This window comes from Marmota monax, unplaced genomic scaffold, assembly GCF_021218885.2.
Source record: "Marmota monax isolate L192 unplaced genomic scaffold, Marmota_monax_Labrador192_F-V1.1 WCK01_AAM20220418_F8-fsc00010, whole genome shotgun sequence".
Classification (NCBI taxonomy): Eukaryota; Metazoa; Chordata; class Mammalia; order Rodentia; family Sciuridae; genus Marmota; species Marmota monax.
This window is the reverse complement of record NW_026692321.1, coordinates 17,575,524-17,597,018: the sequence shown is the minus strand read 5'-3', so window position 1 is coordinate 17,597,018 and position 21,495 is coordinate 17,575,524. Positions and strand designations below refer to the sequence as shown.

Below are 21,495 nucleotides of genomic sequence, written 5' to 3'. Positions count from 1 at the left end.
ACTAATTTCTACTTAAGCTTCAGTGCTTTGGGCCGTGTGGGGGCTGGTGTATCCGGTGTCCAGAAGCTTCACGAGGACAGTGACAAGGACACTCACCTCCTCCTTCTCTGGACTGTTCCTTGATTCTACTTCCACCTGCAGGGAAATGGTCTCTCCAATGCTTTTTCTCTTGGATAAGCGATCTTCATCTGCAAAAGAGAAGCCGCAAAGCTGGAGTTGCCAGCCCTTGGAGAGCCAGGTTTGAGACGCTGGTCCCTTCTCCCTCAGCCTCTGCTTGGTCCACAGTCCTCTGCAGCTCACACTTAAGCTACATGTGGAGCTTACAGAAGCTTCCTATTGCTGAGAGCCTCCCCACCTATCTTGGGGTGGTCTGTTTGCTGCACTGGGTTAAGATTTTGTATGCACTGATGAAAACAAAGAAGCCGCTTTGACTGGAAGGCACATCCAGCTTGCATAAGCACCAGCTGCTAAAAGCACCTGCAGCCGTCATCTGTACAGTTTACTAAGTGCATCTGCCATCACCATCTCCCAGATCTCTCCCGCTGATCATCTATGAGGTATTTCACAGTCAGGGAAACTGAAACTCAGCGATGTTTAGAGACTCGTCTAAGATTCTTCAGGCAGTAAGTTGCATGGAAATCTCAAATAGGTCTCTGGTTCCACAGCCCATGTGTGCTCTTTCCAGGACAATGGGCCCCCCTGACTCACATCCACAGGTCAGGCTAATACACGGGCCTGTGGATGTGAGTAGTGAGGAGGAGACGCAGGGAAATCAAGATGTCACCATAAATTCTGTTGTGTCTTTGGACTCTTGCGCAACATTTAAGATGTCACAGAAGGTAATCAAAGAGCCCACAAGTCCCTTTCTGGGCCTTTACATAGCCAAGAAAAAGCAGAGGCAAGCTTGAGAGTCATTGCATGGAGCTCGTACCTGTTAGCTGAGGGATGTAGGGTAGGCAAAGCCTGTCTGAATTATAGCCACTGCCCCCCAGGACTTCACTGATCTTGCTCTGGCGGAAGAGGAACTCGATGACCACACCATCAAGATTTTGAGACAGCCTGGGTGACGAAGGAGGGGAGAGGCAAGGTATAACTAAGGTTTCTCCCCAACGAATTCCTTATATTGAAAGTAATGATTTGTTATGCAAAATGATAGAGAAGCAAAAGAGAAAATCACCCACAGTCCCATTTCCAGAGAGAACTACTATTTATATTTGTGTAGGATCCTTCAGTTACATAGATTTATGCCCACACATGAACGTCTCCTTCTCCAACACATTGTTCTGAAATTTTTTTCACTTTTTTTTTTTTAGCTATAGATGGACACGATACCCTTATTTTATCTATATTATGTGGTGCTGAGTGCCAAACCCAGTGCCTCACATGTGTGAGTCAAGTGCTCTACCACGGAGCCACAACGCTAGCTCTGAAATGTTTTATTCACCTATTATGTAGTGAATTTTTCACATGAAATATTCTTCAAAAACATCATAGATATTATTTGCCAGATGTTCATTGCAGGGATGGGCTGTAGTTTGTAAAGCTATGCCCTCTTATTGGACACTTTTTTTTTCTAAGTATCTTTCCTTTGAATTTGTCTGATGCTGAAACCATGCTGACCCACAGCACAGTCTGAATGTGGTCTCTGAATGTCACTTGGATGGATAGCAGTGTGCTGTCAGGCATGACTCCTACAGGACATATTTCCTGTAGATTTGGCCAAAGTTCCCAGAGGTCACATCATGTCCTTTACAGCACAACACAGCAGCCTGCCATCATCGCCTGCTTGGGGTACGGACCACTGTACCATGATAGTGTCCATCCGCCCAGGATTTCTGGGTCACAGGCAGGCTCCACTTTCTGCCCTGGATTCCACAGAAGCCCATGCCTCCTGGTATGCAGCCTCTTTTGACCTCAGGCTGCCCACCTCCCTACTCAGCTGCCCGGGGAATCCTCGACCATGTCCCAGGGGTGCTCCTCACCTGGGCCTCTCCACAAACACATCCTCAGGGAGCATGTATGGAGCTTCCTTCTTCCTAGTCTCTATCACCTGGAATTTGAGAGGAATCAGATGATGAGAGCTGGGTCCAGGAGGGCAGAGGAGCTCAGAACAGACAACAGAAGGAGCAGCCACCTCGCTGTCAGCATTGACTCCTTCCCACCACCTTGTTGCAGGGTACACATAGGGGCTTCTCAAGAGAAACCAGGATCCCCAGCAACTCTCAGAGCAGCCTATGAAGCACAAGGCGCCTGCTAAAAAACTATCGCCATCAACAACACATGGACATCAAGTGCCCTCAGGTGCAGGGCACTGCTGAGGAACTGCAGTGTCTTGCTCCTGGGTCCTGTTCCTGTGCTAGCTACTAAGACACATAACAGGGGGATATAGGTTGCACCATGTCCCAAAGCTGGGGATTGCAAACACATCCCGATGGACAGTGATAGCGTGAGTTTTCCTCAGCATCTTTTGCAAATTTTTGGTAAGAAAGGTAAAAATGACTAAGATGATGAGTCGTTGGGGGAGGGAGGGTATGCAGGTGTGTACAGGTGAGCTGGCAATGATCCCATGAATTCCAGTGGAGAGATGCCTGGCTGTTGCCCTTCTCTTATCAGCCCAGAGGCTGGGAGGGTCCAACTGCTTTGGGGTGGTCTTTGATACAGTGCCATGGCACTCTTCTCCATGTTCCCAGGACGGCTGAGGCCTGGAATTCTGCTTACTTTCCTTTTGCTAGTTCCTTTTAAAGTTAATTTGGACATCAAATCATTCTACCCATAAATATTCTAGCATATTTTAAAAGATCTTTATGTAACAACAGAGAGCATTTGACTATAGTCTGTATATTAGATAGTCTCAATGGATTTTTTTGTTGTTGTTTTTGAAAACTTAGATATGTGCCTAGCATGACAGTCACAGGGGAGATGCCCATATTGTGTGTTTTTTTTTAAGCCATGCAGACTGATGTACGTAAATTGCAAGGACAGAGAGCTGGGATTTGTTTTAAAACATTTCAGAAAAGATAAAGAAAAGGAAACAGCTGAAGTGAAAGTGGGAAAGTCTTCTGAAGTATTCACTCTGCATGATTTCTAATGGATGTCGACTGTTCTCACCTGCTTTTGGTATTTGAGAATTTTCAAGGTAGGAAAAAAAAATAAAAAAGCAGCTTTCGTCCATATGATCCCAGGAGTGTGTGCTCCCGTGAGTTGGGAGAGGACAGAGAACAGGAAGCAGGTATAGGGCAATCCCTGTGCTGGACCCCATCTGCTGTGTCATCAGGCAGGAGGAAATGCCACCTCATGTCCCTTCTCACTGTCATTAATTCTTCCTTCAACTCTTTCTTCAATGCCTAAGGCCAATTAAGTAAGAGCTGTTCCTGGGAAGCCCCAAGCTGAGGGCCTCCTGAGCTCTCAGCATCATGAGGACACTGACCTCGTGGATGTGCTGGCAGAAGGCAGGTACCGTTGTCAGCTGGCTGATGAGGTTCAGGTAGGCTGCCCCCAGAGCGTAGAGCGCACAGCGGTTGTACACAGGCAAGTTCTCTTCATTGACCTGGGCCACATCCTGGGGTAACATACATGGGCCTCTGGAGTTTTTATCTGAGAAACTATTCTGCAGTCTGCACCCTCCATCCAACCTCTCCCCAGTCTTTAGAGAGGGCTCTTTTCTAGACTGAGTCTTTCTCAGCATTTTCTCCATAACTTTCCAGGTAGACAAGAGTCACCCTCATTAAAGTGGAAGGGGATGGTTTCTAGAACAATCCATGAACTGGAGGATCTTAAATACTGAGTATGGTGGCAATGACCTCCACTCCCCACTCTGTGGTGACAGCTGTAGTGCCCTTTACTCCAAACTTCAATTCCACCGTACGGATGCCATCTCCTTCACTACAATTGATTCTTAGAGAAAGAAATTGGCTTGCTAAACTCGGTTCACATGTTAAATTGAGAAAGCTGTGGGAGTCACCAAGGGGTTGGGATACAAAGGAATTCTAATTCTGCTTCTTGAGCATAAAAAAGAATTAAGAAATATTTAGCATTTCCCACTTGCAGGTTAGCCCTGCAGAATTTAGCACTGCCACGCTGGTAACCTAAGGCTCCCCATCACTGAACTCCCAGACTCGCTGTGACACTTGCTGATGCCCATCCGGCTTCAGGACCTGGAGACTCCAGCCTTTGAGGTCTGAAGGGTCCACTCTGACGCCCTCAGGAGCATACTTCCACCCAGAGAGACCCTGAAAGTCTCAGGTCCTGCCCAGGACCACACTGGCTATAAATTGCAAAGGAAGTTTGTTAACTATACAGGTCTTCAGGCTCAGGAAACTGATTTAGCAGGTAATATGTATTTTTAACAAGCACTCAAGGCAATTTGGAAGAATATCTAAGTTTGAGAACTGGAGGATCTTTAAACAATTAAGTTTGCCTAAACAAATTTGTTTCAGGATCACTCAGGGCTTATGAATATCCTCTTGGAAATCCTTGGATTCTCACTCAGACTCTGAGAGAGACTTGAAATACTCAGGGATAAAGGGTGTTTTTCAATGACCCTGTTCCTTAGGTCTCCCTTAATTTGAGGATGAACCAATGTCATAAATTACGCAATCTCGAGGGTTCTCCAGATAAGACCACGGTTTGGGGTCTTCATGGAATTACGGCCAACGAAGAGTTCAAAATTCTCAGGCTTCAAAACGATTGTTGAGCAACTGCTTCTCAGTTTTCTTATCAGTCCTTGGCCAGATCAGGGCCCCTCCCTACAATTCCTAACCGGTATGTCCTGCCCACACTAAGCCCCACCTGAACAGCCAGCACCAAGCGGATGAGGTCCACCACCACTTCCTCGTTGGCCAGCTCGATGCTGATGAGCGCCAGCAGGCCATAGAGGGCCTCGTAGTGCTTCTGGATGTTTGTCTCCTCCTTACAGCTCAGGTAGATGTGCCTATAGAGCTGCTGGGAATGCTGGGGACAGGAGTGTGGGCGGAGGACAGCCACAGTGCATGGGGTGGGGACAGGAGAGACAAGGAGAAGGGGAATGAAGACCAATGTGAAGGAGCGAGATGGCTGCATGTGCCCCACTTCCACCCTCAGGGAGGGAGTCTTTTAAAGCAGACCTCAGTGGCCCGTGAAGTGAACACACGGGAGAGAACATGTTTGGGGGATGATGGACCCCAGGGACACTGGCAACCGAAGCTGCAAACCCAGTTTCAGGAGCAGAACATGGCAATGGCCCTGGACTGGCTCAGTGGGGGGATGCTGGCCCTGGCCTTGGCAGGGAGTAACACTGTGGGCTTGGCCTCCCCAGGAAGGCAGCTGGGTAACGTGACCAGGCAGATGTGCAGAGGGAGGCAAGCTGGCAGGGGCAGTGGTCAGCGTGACTCAGGGGCTGGAAGGCTGGGTCCACAGGTCCACTCGCTTACCTTCTTCATGAAGACAGTGTCCTGTCGGGAGCATTTGTCCACTTTCAGCTTCAGGACTGAGATGTCACTGAGGGTACTGGGAGGGGGTAGAAGGGGCCCCTTAGCCCTCGTGTGAGGCTCACCAGAGCTCACACAGTGTCACTGGGCTTTACCCCAGAGCTGTGGAGATTTCCGATGCTCCTCTGGCCCTGACTTTTACCCCAATCTCAATTTTCTCCCAAGGTCTCAAGTTCCTGTTCTTTTCTCTTGATTCTTTGATCCTGATTATCTCTTCTTCCCCTATTCCCCCCAAATTCTTCCAGTTTCTACTGATAACCCACATCCTCTTCCCTCCACCTAAAACTCTTTAGTACCTTCTCTTTATCTCCCAGGTCTCAGCTCCCCTCTCCCACTACTCCCAGGCGCAAGTATCTTTTGGTCTTTTCTCCCCTCAAGGACCCAAGGGTCAACATCCGTGATCTGCTCCCTGGTGGGTCCCACCAGCATGTGAGGCTGCTGACCAAGAAGTCAGACCCCAACACACATCAACTCAGGAGAGACTCCCAAGTTCACCTGATGGTAGAGAACTTGTGGCGATTGCCATGACGATCAATGAAACTGATGAGAATCTCTAGAACGAAGAGACGAATTTCTGCATCCTCCATGAGGGCGGTGGAGAGAAGGCGGTCGAGGAAGTTGCTGGGCAGAGCTGACATCATGTTGTTGCACTGGAAACCTGTGGATACCTGCAAGGCAGCCCAGGATAGATCTGCTTAGGAACACTGTCTCTCTCAGGTGCAGTGAGGAGATGAATGAGCCTAACGTGTCATCCTCTCAAGACATTCCCCAAGCCAGCTTCCCTTCCCTCCTTCCCTCCCAATCCTTGGGCACCACAGGAAAACTTTTTTTCCAGTACTGGGGACTGAACCCAGGGATGATCTACCACTTAACCACATCCACATACCTTTTATTTTTTATTTCAAGATAGGCTCTAACTTCCTCAGGCTGGCTGAACTTGTGGACCTCCTCCCCCATTTTCCCGAGTAACTGAGATTATACTTGTGCTCCACTGTGGTTGGAAGCCACAGGCAACTTTTTTGAATACTCCAACATCCACCTAGATAACCTACTTGGCCCAGCTCAGCAGATGTGTGGGTGGATGTAGACAGGGTGAGGAAGATTAGGTATTAAAGCAAGCAAAGGATGAGCACCAGAAAGAAGCAAGAGCAGGAAATCTTTGAACATAATATTCCAGCCAGTCAGGGCACATCTGAGCAGCACCCACCGTGAACACAATGCTTCATTAAGAGCACAGAGTCTAGGTATGGTGGCACATGCCTGCAATCCCAGCAACTCGGGAAGCTAAGGCAGGAGGATCTCAAGTTTGAGGCCAGCCTCAGCAAGTTAGTAAGACTCAAATATAAAAAATAAAAAGGTTGGGGATGTAGCTCAGTGGTAAGAACCCTGGGTTCAATTCCCAGTACTGCAGGGGGAAAAAAAGAGTCTGGACAGTCTCAGGAACTAGACAGTGGAAGAACTTGCAGCTGGGTCAAAGAATCAGAATTCACACACAGCAACAACCACAGAGCACTCTCAGAACTTATCTGGTTACATCTCTTGTAGCGGGATGATAAGGAGGGCCTTCTGATCAGAGTCACTTGGCATAAACAGTTACATCATATATGATGTCAAAGCATTCAACAGCACCAAAGCACATTTACTGTTAAGCCCATATTGCAAAGCAATGCCTTTGATAATTCAGAAAGCCTCCAAGAATCTAGCCCAACTTGGTAGTATCATTAGTGAACATCAATGCCCACTGAAGAGGATGTATGTGAGTGTGCCCCAACCTGTCACCTTAACAAATGCTGGGTACAAATTAATGAGGGTAAACCCAGCAAAGATATGGTGGGAATATGAAGACCAAGGAGATAACTAATGATCAGACATGGGCAGTGTCAGAGCAAAATAGAGTGATGATGATGATGATGGTGATGATGATGATGATGATGATGATGATAATGCAGTGATAAGAAGGGTGAGGGATGGAAAAGAGGGAAGGGGAGGCTTGAGTGGGAGTGAGGGGGAATCTGTCCAGACTGTCATGTTCCAGGAACAGAGAGAGGGACCGAATGGTGAGATGGAGAGTCGGGGAGTGAAAGGGCACTAGGGACCTTCCAACCTCCTTCGGAGAAGTCTGAAAACTGGGTGTTCACGCCTCAGAAACTGAGACCTACTCGAAATATAGGGCAGTGCATGGGGAACAGCATTTCTATAAGGTTCTTCTTCTTCTTTTAATTTTTTAGTTGTTGTTGGGCCTTTATTTTATTCATTTATTTATATGTGGTGCTGAGACTCGAACCCAGTGCTTCACACATGTGAGGCAAACACTCTACCACTGAGCCATAACCCCAGCCCCTATACAGTTCTTCTTGTGACTGTGTTTATGATAGTGGAAAAGAGATGGCAGTGAGAGCAACTGGGAGAATAATGTAGTTGTGAGATGTCCAGAGTTGAGGCTGGACGGAGCAGGCACCAGAGCACCTGGGGAGCCTGTCACAGAGTTCAGGACCTCATCACTGTCACCACCTCTAGGTGGTCTGACTCCAGCGACGGCCACAGAGATGCAAAGAAGAGGCATGTGAAACCCCAAGGAGGGAAAGATGGTGTCAAGCTGAATTCCAGTCCCTCACTCACCATTTTGGCTGGGCACATTTGTGCAGTATGCAACCTGCATGACTGTATGCAGTGGCCTTACTTTTGGTCCTGGAAGGAGTTGTGCCCTGTACAGGCAGGGCAGGAACAGGGATGGGAGAAACTTACCTGCAGGAGGGACTTCAGCAGCATAATCTGGGTCAGCCGATTCCTGTTCTCCCTGTGGATCAGAGACACACTCAGCAGGATGGTGATATGGGTGGAGACCCCCAACTTGCCTGCTCAGTTCTCCCTCTGCTGAGTTTCTCCATGTGGCTTATCTTGTTGGGTTACCCAGGATCGTCACCCCGCCAGCCCCAGGAAGCAGACCGGGGAATGAATGGCTCCCCATAAGGCAAGGGGTGGGGATGTAGGCCAGCCTGAGAACTGCTGTGGTGTTCAAGGGCCTCCCTAAAGGCTGCTGAGGGATTGGGGAATAAAAAGAAGAGAGGGCAGAGTGGGCAAAGCTAAAATGGATGGAGTAGACAGCCAGAAAACAGGGGAGGGAAAACTGGGCGGAGTCTAGGTTGGGAGAGGGTGGAGGACTCACCCGGTCCTCCCTGTCTCTATGGCATGATGCAGGGAAGGCAGAGGGACCTTGCTCATGATGAAGAGGATCACCTCGGAGCGCTGGTAAGTGGGCAACGTGCTGGCAAAGGAGCCTGTGGGGGAAAATGGTGGAGAGTGGTTGGCCCAGGGGAGGCCAACAGCTGCTGGTCCACTCTTGCTTCAGCCTTTCTGCTGAAGGAGCCACTGTGGAGACTGACGGCTGCGCTCCAGGGACAATTCAGACCCAGAGAGAGAAACTGCTCAGGATGGCCTGGGTGTGATGCTGCCTCTCCTGGAAGAGGAGGCACTTAGAGGACTCCAGAGGGCTCTTCTGGGTTCTGGTTCCGTCACTTATTACTGGGATTGAGGTTAAGGTCTTGGCTTCTTTTCTAGGGACTGGAGAACCCTGGGGCAGGGACCAGGGCAGGAGCCCCAGGTTTTCCTGCGGGGCACCCTGGGCAAGTCACGCCTCCACCCACAGCCAGGGCTCCATGACTCCTGCCCTGCCTCCTCCTCAAAGCTGATGGAAAACTCAAATGGTGCTAGGACAGGAAGGCTTCAGGTTGATGGGCCCTCACACACTGGCTTTCCCATTCTCCACATCCAGATGCACATGCATTTTCTCCATGGCAACCTCCACCTCCCCCCTCTGTTCTCCCTTTTCTCTTCCTTAGTCCCCCCTCCCCTCGGGTCCCCCCCAACTGGAAGCATCAGGCGGGTCTAGGGTGGAGTCCAGGCTGGGAAACCCAGGGGATTGATTTGTGTTTTCAGGGCCTGCGCGGGCCGGACCGTGCACACCAGGGACTGGTTCCATTTCCCCTACTGTGCGTGAATAGCAAGACACGGATGTTTCACAGTCCTACAACCGACACCCACCCTCGCGCGGCCCGGCGGTCTCGCCCCGCCCGCTAGCGGCCAGCTCGCGGCCCCGCCCCGCCCCGCCCGGCCCCGCCCCCTCCGCACCGATGGTCTTAATAACCGCTTCCTGGAACATGCGCTCCTCGTGTTCCTTGATGATCTTGGTGCCCAGGCTCAGGGCCCCGTCGTAGCTCCCGGTCAGCGCGTAGTCGATGCTGAGCCGCAGCTGCCGCAGCAGAGTGTTGAACATCTCCAGCACCGTGGGCCCTGAGTGCCGGGGGGGGGGGGCACCCGAAGTCGCCACTGGCGCCCTCGCCCTGCGCTGCCCACCACCTTCCGGCCGACTTCTACCGAGAACCGTCCCGACACCTCCCTCCGGCCCCTGGCCGTTTCCCACAAGGGCAGATCTTGTCCCCAGGGGCCCCCGCCCTCGCTCCGTCTCTCAGGGCTCCTTACCGACTGAGCCGGTGGCTGCGATAACCGCAGCTTCCGACAGGACCTCCACGATGCCCGCGCGCACGGTCGCCGCGCTGCGGCTGTTGGCGTCCAGGTGGCTCAGGAGCTGCTGGATAACCAGGTGCGAGTGCTGCGGCTGGGGGGAGGAAGACGTGCTGGTCCCCAGACAGCAGCCCTGGGTGACCCGGGCAACCCTCTCCTGTGCCCCGGAGGCTGGGGTAAACTAAAGTGAAGCTAGAGTGACGTCCCAAGGCCGATGGACACCGCAGGTGGCAACGATATTACGATATTACGTTCCCTTTCTTGTAGCCCTCCCATCCTGAGCCAGCAAGACAGAGCCAAATCCTAGTGAAAACCTGCTTTCCCCCGTTTTTCCTACTTAAAACAGGCCAAAAGTCCATTTTAAAATACTGTCTTCGTTTTCATTCTAACCTGTCCCCAGGTCTTATTAGGGCCACGAGAGGGCACAGTGCTGCTCTAAGTGTGGACCTCGGACCAGTGCCAACTCAAGATCTGTTTAATTGCATGTACGAGCTAAGTACAGAAATGGACAGGAAGTGTGGAGTGGCCACAACGGCCAACAGTGTGGTCTGTGGGCTCCCATTTGGGGTGAGATTTTCATTTTTTCTAGGAATTTTTCTTTTCTTTTTCTTTTTTTCTTTTTTGCAGCACTAGGATTGGATCCAGGGCGCTCTACCACTGAGCTACATCCCCAGCCCTTTTTACTTTTTATTTTGAGACAGGTTGCTAAGTTCCCCAGGCTGGCCTTGAATTTGGGATCTTCCTGCCTCAGCCTCCTGAGTCACTGAGATTACAGGAATGTATCAGCTTTTTCTTTTGTGTTTTATAAAAGTTTTAGACTATGATCTTCTAGAAATAAAACTCAACTGGCCCTTCTCCACAGCTAGCTGAAGCAGCACTGACTTAGACAAGTATGGCCTTAGGAGAAGTCAGAAGGCATCTGGCTTTCCACTGTTCTGCTCCCAGAGCTGCCCTGGGCCAGGGGGACAAGCTGGACCCGGGGAGCCACCGTACCTGAATTGAGTACATGATGATTTTAAAGCAACGGATGGCGAACACCTTGGGTTCCCAAAGAGAATGGTTATCCAGATGGCTGTGAGGGAGAAAGCATGGGGGAATGACTGGGAAACTCAAAGTGATGTTAGGAAGGAGAGGCAAGCTTGGAGGGACAGTGACACCTCCTGAGAGCACCTTGCAGTTCCCAGGTAAGTGAGGCTGGGCTTACAGGAAAATGGAATTTGTCCACGGTGTGCACGGTTTGGCCCTGCAGGCCCTGAGAGCAGGGATCATGGAGGACCTTGGGGCAGTTCTAGCCCCAGAGCTAGAGGGAAGTCCAGGACAGGGCTCTGCAACTGGACACATGGAATGAAGCTGGGCACCTTCATTCAGTTTGGGGTGCCCTCCTACCAACACCTCACCCCAAACTGCACCTGTTGTTATAATGCAGGGATCACAGGCAAAAAAAGGAACTGACGTGGCCGAGGCACCACAACTGTGCTCTCTTCTTCCCTCCTCCCTGTGTCAGTGGGGAGGTGCTGGGTCCTGGAACATTCCAAGGCTGCAGGTTGGGGTGGGCGGAACACTCAACTCACATGAGAACAGGCTTGATGGCATTTTTGATATTGCCAAAGGCAGCCCGGCCCAGCAGCTCCCGCAGGCACCGCTCAGCCAGTTCTGCTGGGTTCTCCTTTTCCTTCTCTGGTGCTTGGAGGGGAGAGGGAGACCGGCTGTGGAAACAAGAGCCACAGGGGTAATGGATGGGATGCTAAACTGGGAGCCAGGCTTTGTGTAAATGGTGAGAGCAGAATAGAGCAGGAATTCATTTGACAGGCTGCACCAGGCAACAGGGAGATGTCATAGCCGTCAGAAATTAAACGGGGTAAGGAAACTGGGGGAGATGGGATAGAGTTCTCTTTTGGAAACCCTTAAGGATAAGTTGAGGTGGCTGTGGGAGGATGTTCTAAGCATCATGGGCTGAGTGAGGTGTGGACCATGGGGGTCTCATGCACTTAAGGCTTCAATAGGAAAAAAAGAGGAGATAAGAAGAGAGGGAAGGGAGGGAGAGAGAAAAGTGAAAGAGGAAAAGAAGAGAGGGAAGGGCATGAGCTGGCTTCCGACTCAGTGGTACCTAAGTCTCAGGGAGTAGGCTCAGATCTGGATAGATCAAGGAGCCCCAGGACTACCCACCCTTAGCCTGTCAGAGAGGGGCTATTCCAGAAATGACCACCAGAGGGAACACTTACTTCTCCCGCCCCTCTAGCATCCAAGGCTCCACCAAGAAAGTGAGAAGCCAAGTGCACATGTTTCTCCAGGATCATGCACTCAGCCATGTTGGACAGCAACACAAACTTTCCCTCCATCCCATTCCATATCAGGGGTGCAGGGTTGGGGGGATGAGGGGCAGGGAAGGGAATGAATTACATATTATGGGCTCCAAGTTTAAAACCCAATTATCTGCAAGTTTTTTTTTTTTTTTGAGTGGCTATGGCTGATCAGGCAGCATTTTTAAAAAAATTGGTGCAGTCTAGGTGTACATAATTATGGGATTTGTTGTTCCATATTTGTACATGCACACAATATAACAATATAATTTGGCTGGCATCATTCCCTAGCCCGTCCCCCTATTTAAGGCCCTAAATAGCATCAGGAAGTGAGAGAGGAAGGAAGGTCCAAAGGGAAAGTCCTCAGTAATTGGAGCCATGAAAGGCATTTTAAACCTCCTTGGCCTGCTGCTTCCAGAGACAAGAGTAACCTGACTCTTGGTCCTTTGTGACTCTTGGTCCTTTTATACACACACTTACCCCTAGGGAGCCCAGCGCCATTGCTCTGTCTCCTTCATTATTGCAGAGGTGAAGGGGTACAGCACCTGGCAGAATGCCAGACCCAAGGCTCCTGGGGAGCTGGGTTGGGACTCACTGTAGAAGTCACAAAACCATGGGTTTCCCAGTCACCCGGGAGGCAGCTCTGGAGGGCTGGCCAGCTTACCTCTCTGCCTCCTCCACATGCTGCAGATTGAAAAGCAGTGACGGGACAATCTTGTCCATGTGCTGCGGGTCCCAGATATTGGCCTGCAATTCATCATTCACTGTCTTCCTCACCACCCCTTGCAGACCTTTGATGCCTGACATCCGGATTCTGGAAGGAAAGGTAGAATGGGACCTTGAAGTCCCCCTCCCCTGAGAAGCACAGTTCAAAGGTTAAGGGGACACTCCTCCATCCAAAGGCAGAGGGAGACCACTTGCTGTTCCTCACGTGACCTGACCTGCAGGCTGGTTTCTTGTGCAGGAAGCCACGCCTTCTGGCTTTGTCTTGGAGACTCCCAGACTGCCCTTGCCCTGCTGCCATCAGGGCTTCATCCCAGATCCCTCTGGGTAGTACTCAGGTGGGTTTACTCCAGATAGAGAGCTCAAAGTGCTTGGGAGAACTCATGAGGCAGAATCCAGGACTGGAACAACTTAGGGCAGGGAGGTGGATCTGTAGGGAGAGGCACTGAACTGCAGGCTGTCAGGGCACCACGAAACTGTGGCTGGGACTAGGCTGACCAAGAAACCAGACAGGAAATCCAGTAAAGCACAAAGGGGGGGCAGGTGCAGGGTGCCCTTTGGCACATCCCCAGACCCTGCTGTAATGGCCCTGTGGAAAGGAGTGCTTTTCACTGCCCACTTATCTCACCCTGAAGTTCCTTTTTTTTAAACAATATTTTTTCCTGATTATAAAGTAATAATTGTAATTATACTAATTATAAAAAATAGTTGTAATTATACTAATTATAAAAAAGAAAAATTCACCCCTAACAACACCATTGTTAGCATTTGGGCATCTTTTCTTTCTTCCATGCATAGTTTATAACATAATTAAGAACTGATGACATAGTTAATTAGTATTGGCTTTTTTTCCATATAACATTTGGTTATAAGCACTTTGCTATATCATTAATTCTTCATAAATAGGTTGAATGGTTAGACTATCATAAGAACTTTCAAAAGTAGGCTCCCGTATGGCATTTAGTTATTTCTTTTTTTTTTTTTTTTTTAACCTGTGGAACATTCTTTTATTTATTTAGTTTTTTTTATTTTTTTATTTTTTTATTTTTTATTGTGGGTTGTTCAAAACATTACAAATTTCTTGATATATCATATTCCACACTTTGATTCAAGTGGGTTATGAACTCCCACCTTCACCCCATACACAGATTGCAGATTCACATCAGTTACACATCCATTGATTTACAAATTGCCATACTAGTGTCTGTTGTGCTCCGCTGCCTTTCCCATCATCCACCCTCCCCCCGCATTTAGTTATTTCTGATTTCTTTTGCTATTATCATGCTATGATGGACATTGTTGTATAAAATATCTGATTGCTCTCTGAATCACAAGACACGAAAGGCTCCCAGTACTGCCCCCATGCACAAGCGGCAGCCTCTCGCTGTCCCTCTGGCAGCACCGGGGATCTCATTTTGAACATCTGTTCTCATTTTATGGCTCTGAAAAATGCTCACATCCTGTAGCTCTTTTAGTTCTCACCCTTTACTTTGGCGGGTGGTAGTGAACTCCACGGAGCTCCACCGTGAGCTGCAGGCTGTCAGGGTACTAAGAAACTGTGGCTGGGAGCTGGGGCCGTGGCTTGGTGGTACAGCGCCCGCCTCATACCAGTGAGGCACTGGGTTCGATCCTCAGCACCACATAAATAAAGATATTGTGTCCATCTACAATTAAAAAATATTAAAAAAAAGGGATTGTGGCTGGGACTAGATTCACATCTACCTGATGATTATTAGAGTTGAGCCATTTCTCCAGAAGATTAGTTGCCAGTTGTATTTTCAACTTCAGTTTTAAGTGGAGTTGCCAGGGTGGAACCCTGGCACTTACTGGTGACAGTCATTGTGGGATGACAGGAGCCTAACAGCACCAGGATCCCTGGGCCCAGGACCTGTTAGGGCTGCCGGCCACAGGCAAGGATTCCCTGGGGAAACACTTGGCCGCTCTGTCCCCCTCCCCCATTTAAGACCCTGTGCCGGAGGCTGTCCAAACCTGAGAAGGAGCCAACTAAATCCTGTTCCACTTACTATTTTTGGCCCCAGGTTAAAAGCTCTCCTGAATGCTCAGCGGAAGCCCATTCCAAACGTGCAGACTCAGGACGCCACAGAACACTTTGGGGTCTTCAGTGCCTTGCCAGACGTGTCTTCTCTAGCAGCTGCCACTCCCCCTGTCCACAGAACTCAGGAAGGGGCCTGAAGACCAGGAAAGGGACTCCTAGCCAAAGCGACCAGCTCAATCAATCAAGTCTACACTGGCCCAAAGGGAGCAAGCACCTCCATCCACACTAGGCCAGAGGGAGTGAGTCTCCTTCTACAATGGCTCAAGGAAAATGAGTCCCTGTCTACACTGGCTAAAGGTAAGTGAGTGTCTACCATGAACAGGAGAGGGAGGCACAGTGGTCCAGGCCTTGGGGAGGAAAGATGGCAGTGGGCTCCTGCTCTTGCCCTGAGGTCTCCCCTTCTCTTTATTTAGTTATTTATTTATTTTAGTTGTAGATGAACACAGTACCTTTATTTTATTTGTTTTTATTTTTTTAGTGGTGCCAGGGATGGAACCCAGTGCCTCATGCATGCTAGGCAAGCGCTCTACCGCTGAGGCACAACTCCAGACGCTGTAACATCAATTTTATTACACAATTTGTGAGGAACAGAAATGTATTAAGAACCATTTCTGCTATCCCAGAAGCATGGGAGAAAGGACAGAGGAGAGCAGGACAGGGGAAGTGTCCCAGGGAAAGGAGTGTCTGATGTCTCTTGCAGGAGGGGGCGGAGGAGACTCCTGGTGGATCCAAATGCGCTCCTGGCTAGAATCTGTGCCGAGAAGCCCGAGCCCGTTGGCACAACCTGGCCCCTGCAGCTGTTTGAGGCCATGCCCGAGCGATACCCGTACCCTGATGTCAGGAGCCACAGAGCTCAGGGTCTTCTGGATGCCCACTGGTGTTGTCGGCCTCAGCTCTGCGTTTTCATTGGAACCACTTCTTTTTCTGAATGCCGGCCTGCAAAAAGCATGGCACGCGACACCACAGTTGTTGAATGGATGTGGCAGTCCTCCTAGAGACTCCTTTCCAGTCCTTGCTGTTGTCATGGGATTGCCCTGTGGAGGTACCTTGGGAGGCTGTGCTGCCTTTTGCTGTGACTCACCTACAGGGTCCTGCTGGGAGGAGGGGTCCTCGCACACAGGAAGCAGAGATGAATGGTAGGCAAACTGGCACTTCCACCGCCCTTCTGCCCTCGGCTTCCCCAGTAGCTGTGCTCACAGGGCAAGGGGAGGTGGGAAGGGCTGGTTCACTGGTACTCTTCTTTGGGCAGACATTGGAAAGATCCACTGGGCCTGGCCTGATCCCCCGACTCACTTCATCTGGAACTTGCAGCCGGCTCCCCGGGTTATCTGGCGCTGGAGTATCAGATACATAGCTATCACCTTTTCCTATTTCCTATTTGCCAGGGAAACCCAGGAATTATAGGGGTCATAATCGAAACCCATGTCAAGCATGGTTTTCATAATTACGGGGTCTGAGTGTTTGGGGAGTGGCTCTCTAGAATGATTGGGTGAATATTCCTCACCCAGGTGCCCCGTTATCTGCTCTACTGCGGGCCTCTGTGTGGAGTCCACCATTAGTGTTTGATTGACGAGGTTCTGTGTGTCTCGGAAATGTGTGGGGGAAGGTAGTATCTGGACTGCACCATCTGCTTCTTTAGCTGCTTAGCAGTGGTCACCACAAATGGGCGTCCCCTTGTGACCATAAAATATAGAATGACATCCAAGCTCCAGATGCCCATGGGTGGGGGTGGCTGCCCTCATATTCATTCCAGTGGATGACTTCGGGGGCAACGTACAGGAGAGCACCCCAGATCTCGTTCAGCTTCTGCCCCACCACGAACCTGGTGCTCAGGCCAAAGTTGATGAGTTTGATGTTGCCTCTGGCATCTACCAGGATGACCCTGCCTTCAGGTCTAGGTTCGTGATTCCCTTCTTGTGGCCGTAGCACATGACACAATCTGCCCCAACAGTCTCCAGGCCTCCTCTTTCTTTCTGCATGCCACTGGGCTCTGGGATGGGGTGCTGTCGCTGTCCCCCACCTGCATACTCCATGACGATGTAGATATTTTCAATGGTCTCAATGCCCTGAAAGAGCTGGATCACATTTTGGTGTTCCGTGGCCATCATCGTATCCAGTTCAGATAGGACGGGGATGTTCCGCTCCATAGGACTTTCACCACCACCTCTGTCCCAGGGAGGAGACAGCAGGCTAATTCAGTCGGGGCGAAACCACCCTGCCAGGTGATCCTCAGGACCCGACGATGGTCCGTGTAGGTGGTCTCCTTGCGGGAGTGGTGCCTACAGCTACATTGCTCTGACTACTCTTACTGCACATCCTCAGCTAAGGATGCTAGCTGAAAAAAAAAATAACAAAACCCAGAACCAAGCAAAATAAAAACCCCAAATCAAAAAACCAACATCCAAAGACCACAACCACCAACCACTAAACGCACTAACTATCTAAGAGTCTGACAGGTGGCCACCAAATGCTTCCTGCACTTAGGGACAAAAACCCAGCCGCAGCCAGCCTCTGCTGTACTCAGTGTTTGAAATGCCCTCAACGGCTCCTTGTGAGGTCAGAGCAAGAAATGGCCCATTCACGCCTGGGGATAACCCCCCGTGGTCCACTCCCTCTTAGGCTTCCAAAACCTTTTCCACTTTCCTAATAAGAAAGGGCTACAGACGCTTTTGGGTTCAGTGGGTTATGGAGGCTGATACTGACTTGTTTAGAAATTAAAATTTGTACAATACTTAAAAATGTGCAGGACTCATTTGTCCCACCCAAGAGGACCTTGCCACTGCCACCCAGGACTGAGAATGAGCAGGAAAAGGGACACAGGGAGGGCCCAGGAAAGAGACGAAGGAAGACAATGGAGGCCAGAGGATCCCCCCATTCTTATCCAGTGGCCTTCCTGTCATGGGTGACAGGCCCCAGTCTGTGGGTGCTAATGGCACTGCCCAGCATCCAGTGGCCTTCCTCTGATGCTCAGGAGGCTCCCCGTGTCGTGGAGCTCAGTGCTGACCCTGCCTGCGCGAGTGCAGCAGCCTGAGCAGCGTCCCTGAACTTCCTCCCTCACCCTGTAGCTTGGCCTGCTCCAGTGGTCAGCACCTGTCATGGGTGACAGGCTCCAGTCTGTGGGTACAGTGACAGTCAAACTTCCTGTCTTCCGCCTTCCCATCACCTGCTCTGTGGCCTTGCTTTGCTTTTGCAGTATTGGGGACAAACCTACAGCGTCACAAGGTGCTAGGCAAGTGCCCTTACCCCAAGTTACATTCCCAGCCCAGTGACACCTGCTTCAGGACACACTCCAGCTGCCCCAGCCTCTTGTGCCTTTTCATAGCTGTCGGGAGTTCGAGGGCCACTCAGGAAGTGGGGTTCCCCTCCTGTACCCCTGCTTGCCTCACTCAGAGGCACTGGGCAGCACAGCCCAGGGGGTCCGTGCCTGGTTGGTTCAAAGAAGACTCTGGGACCGAGAAGGTCCAGAAGCTGCGCTGTGGTCATTCTGGGGCCTGCCTGGGACTCTTCACGTTGTCTCCAACAGCTAGAGGGGCTGGGTTCCTGTCCTTCCAACCCAGACCATTAGCTGTCATAAGGGGGCATTAAGTGACACTTGGGACCCCTCTAAGGTGCTACCATGTCAAAGGAACCACCTGAGAATCAGCCTCCTCCTGGCACACTGGCCACGTGACCCCTTCAGCCCCAGCCGCGGACACCCCCAGCCCTCCACAGCTCTGGTTGCTATGGGCCCTGGCCTTCCCCTCCCCCCTTCTCCTGTCCCCTCCAGTGTCACACAGTTTTCAGGAGCTGATAACATGCTCTGTGGATAGCGACCTATCATCTGCACTTAGGGTTCCAAGGATTATACTTGCCACAAAATACCCATTCACTGCTCTGTCACATATGTACTGATTCATCAGCCTGACTATAGGTCACACCTCATTTATGTTTTTAGTGGTCGATGGACATAATACTCTTATTTTATTCATTTTTATGTGGTGCTGAGAATCCAACCCAGTGCCTCACATATGCCAGGCAAGCGCTCTGCCACTGAGCCATAGCCCCTGCCCCAAGGCTACTCTTTAAATACCCATGTCAGCATCATTTATTTTAGTTTCTTTGTAATTTTATTTGAGATGTTTCACTTCTGTGTCAATATATTTCTGTGAGACTATAAATTTGAGTACATGGACATACACGTGTATTTTGTAATTTGAGCTGGGGTGGCAGATGCCTGTAATCCCAGCAACTCCAGAGGCTGAGGCAGGAGGATCATGAGTTTGAGGCCAGCCTCAACAACTCAATGAGTCCTTGTCTCAAAAAATAGAAAGGGCTGCAGATGTAGCTCAGTGGTACAGTGACCCTGAGTTCAATTGCCAGTATGTGTGTATATATAATGTCTATCTGACCGCATCCACGCACTCAGCCATCCACTCAACAAATACATATGCAATGTCTGCTGCTCTGGGGCACCGTATAGCACTTGGATGGCATCAGAGAACCAAAGGACTCCTGTCCTCTAGAGCTTACGTTCCAGTGGGGAGAGACGGACAACAAATAAGACACACAGTAAAGAAATTAAGAAACATGTCAAAAGGGCATGAGCACTGTGGGGGGACCAGAGCAGGGTGTGGGGAGGGGAGCAGGCGTGTGGCAGGCTGGGGACAGGCTTCGTCACAGAGCACAGCGAGCAAAGGCTGGACAGAGCAGAAGTGGTGAGCCAGCCCTGGGGCAGGGTGTCCCTGGAGGGAAGTGAGGGCATGGGGTATCCAGGCAGTGGAGTGGGCTTGGGCCTCTGTTGTGGGCATAGATGCGGCTGGACAATGGGCAGGCTGCTTCTAGAGTATATAAAAGCATGTGCTCTGAACAAAGGAGCGATGGAAGGGATGTTCTGTTCTCTCAAATGGGGCTCAAGGGACTGTTATCTTCTATTCAGCCCTGTTTGCTGGCCCAGTAGGTTTTTCCTTCAGAACCAAGTGGTTAGAAGCTCGGTGCTGCCCACCTGCCCACCTACGGTCCAGCCAGGTGCTGTTTCCTCCCAGCGACACCAGAGCACAAGGAAAGGCAAAGAAAGCTGCCAAGCAGACCCCCCTGGAAGCTCTCCAGCACCCTGGATGCTTCTGCCGGGGTCCAGCAGCCCCTGGCCCTCCACACTCACTTGGTCTTGATTTCCAAGTCATCGTGGCTGGAGTGGCACATTTCACTGAATCGGGACACAAAGAAGTCGTAACTCCGGTGGTAGGATGGGGTGTCCTCCTCGATGTTGGCAAACTTCACAAACTAGCGGGACAGAGGGCGAGAACACGTGTGAGAGGTGACAGCCCTGCTCCTCACTGCTGGGTATCCCCAGACCCCGCTGTATGGTAAGCCATGGACCCCGCCTCGGGGACCAGCTCCCGTCTCCTCTCGGAGCACCGCGGAGCTCACTTGGGGATCTGCTGCAATCCTGCTCAGCGTTCCTGTCTATAGCAAGCTGGAAACCATGACACTGCTTGGGTCTTCTCCAGGGGGGACGAGAGGATGCGTGCTCTCCCATGGAGGCTGACAGGCTGTCAGACATGATCCTGACACTGAGCCCAAGCCAGGGTTAAGGCACACAGCACCAGTGACGGGGGGCAGAGGGCGGGCAAAAGCAAAATTGGAAATCTGATGTAAAAATGCAGTTACATTTTATTTTTGAAAATCTGAGTAAATGTTTAAAGTTTTCCATTCTCAGTTTAGTAAATCTTGATCGGCTGGATTCTCCTGTGCTGCACATTTACAATTCTAAGTAGGAACTTAATTTCAACCGAGCCCTGCAGAGAAGCAAGTATCATGGACTAAATGGAGGTAAATTATGAAGAATTTAATATAATTCTTACAAGTTATTTTGTTTAATGCTAGAAATTTAGTGCCCCAAACATCTCTAAAAAGATTAGATTTATAGGGGCTGGGGCTACAGCTCAGGGGTAGAGAGCTTGTCTAACACATGCGAGGCACTGGGTTCCATCCTTAGCACCACATAAAAATAAATAAAGATATTGTGTCCATCTACAACTAAAAAATAAATTTAAAAAAGATTAGATTTACAATAAATTATATTCTCCATTATTTCGCCATGTATTATTATTTAATTTTTTTCCAATTTTTTTTCGGTCAATAAACAATATACTGTTTTTCCTAAAAGTATCTACTTAATGCACTTACACAATAGTAACTGTTTATTGTCAGTCTGTATACTTATTTAACTACTTCAAAGTTGTTAACCTGGGTGCAGTGGCACACACCTGTAATCCCATATACTTGGAAGCTGGGGCAGGAGGATTCTAAGTTGGAGGCCAGCCTGGACAACTAACTTAGTGAGATCCTATCTCAATGTAAAATTTTAAATAAAGGGAAGGGATATTGCTAAGTAGTAGAGTGCTTGCTTAGCAATATCCCCAGCTGCCATAAGAAAAAAAGTTGTTACCTT

The 21,495-nt window shown here is 50.1% G+C and overlaps 1 protein-coding gene across 4 annotated transcripts in view; it reads right to left on the bottom strand.

The window, feature by feature from the left end:
* The window catches only part of Efr3b (EFR3 homolog B), a 77,457-nt gene that overhangs the window by 4,741 nt on the left and 51,221 nt on the right, over positions 1 to 21,495 (bottom strand). For 2 of the 4 annotated variants that reach the window (XM_046441388.2, XM_058578398.1), the window contains exons 5-19: positions 20,203 to 20,324; positions 12,951 to 13,100; positions 11,558 to 11,692; positions 10,980 to 11,058; positions 9,945 to 10,080; positions 9,594 to 9,755; positions 8,632 to 8,743; positions 8,211 to 8,262; positions 5,961 to 6,133; positions 5,409 to 5,484; positions 4,789 to 4,950; positions 3,428 to 3,559; positions 1,983 to 2,050; positions 932 to 1,059; positions 97 to 188 (exon numbers count right to left, since the gene is read on the bottom strand). In XM_046441388.2, coding sequence (XP_046297344.1) covers positions 97 to 188; positions 932 to 1,059; positions 1,983 to 2,050; positions 3,428 to 3,559; positions 4,789 to 4,950; positions 5,409 to 5,484; positions 5,961 to 6,133; positions 8,211 to 8,262; positions 8,632 to 8,743; positions 9,594 to 9,755; positions 9,945 to 10,080; positions 10,980 to 11,058; positions 11,558 to 11,692; positions 12,951 to 13,100; positions 20,203 to 20,324 — 1,779 coding nt within the window. The remainder of the gene's footprint in view (positions 1 to 96; positions 189 to 931; positions 1,060 to 1,982; positions 2,051 to 3,427; positions 3,560 to 4,788; positions 4,951 to 5,408; positions 5,485 to 5,960; positions 6,134 to 8,210; positions 8,263 to 8,631; positions 8,744 to 9,593; positions 9,756 to 9,944; positions 10,081 to 10,979; positions 11,059 to 11,557; positions 11,693 to 12,950; positions 13,101 to 20,202; positions 20,325 to 21,495) is intronic. The other 2 variants (XM_046441389.2, XM_046441390.2) reach the window with 2 other exon arrangements.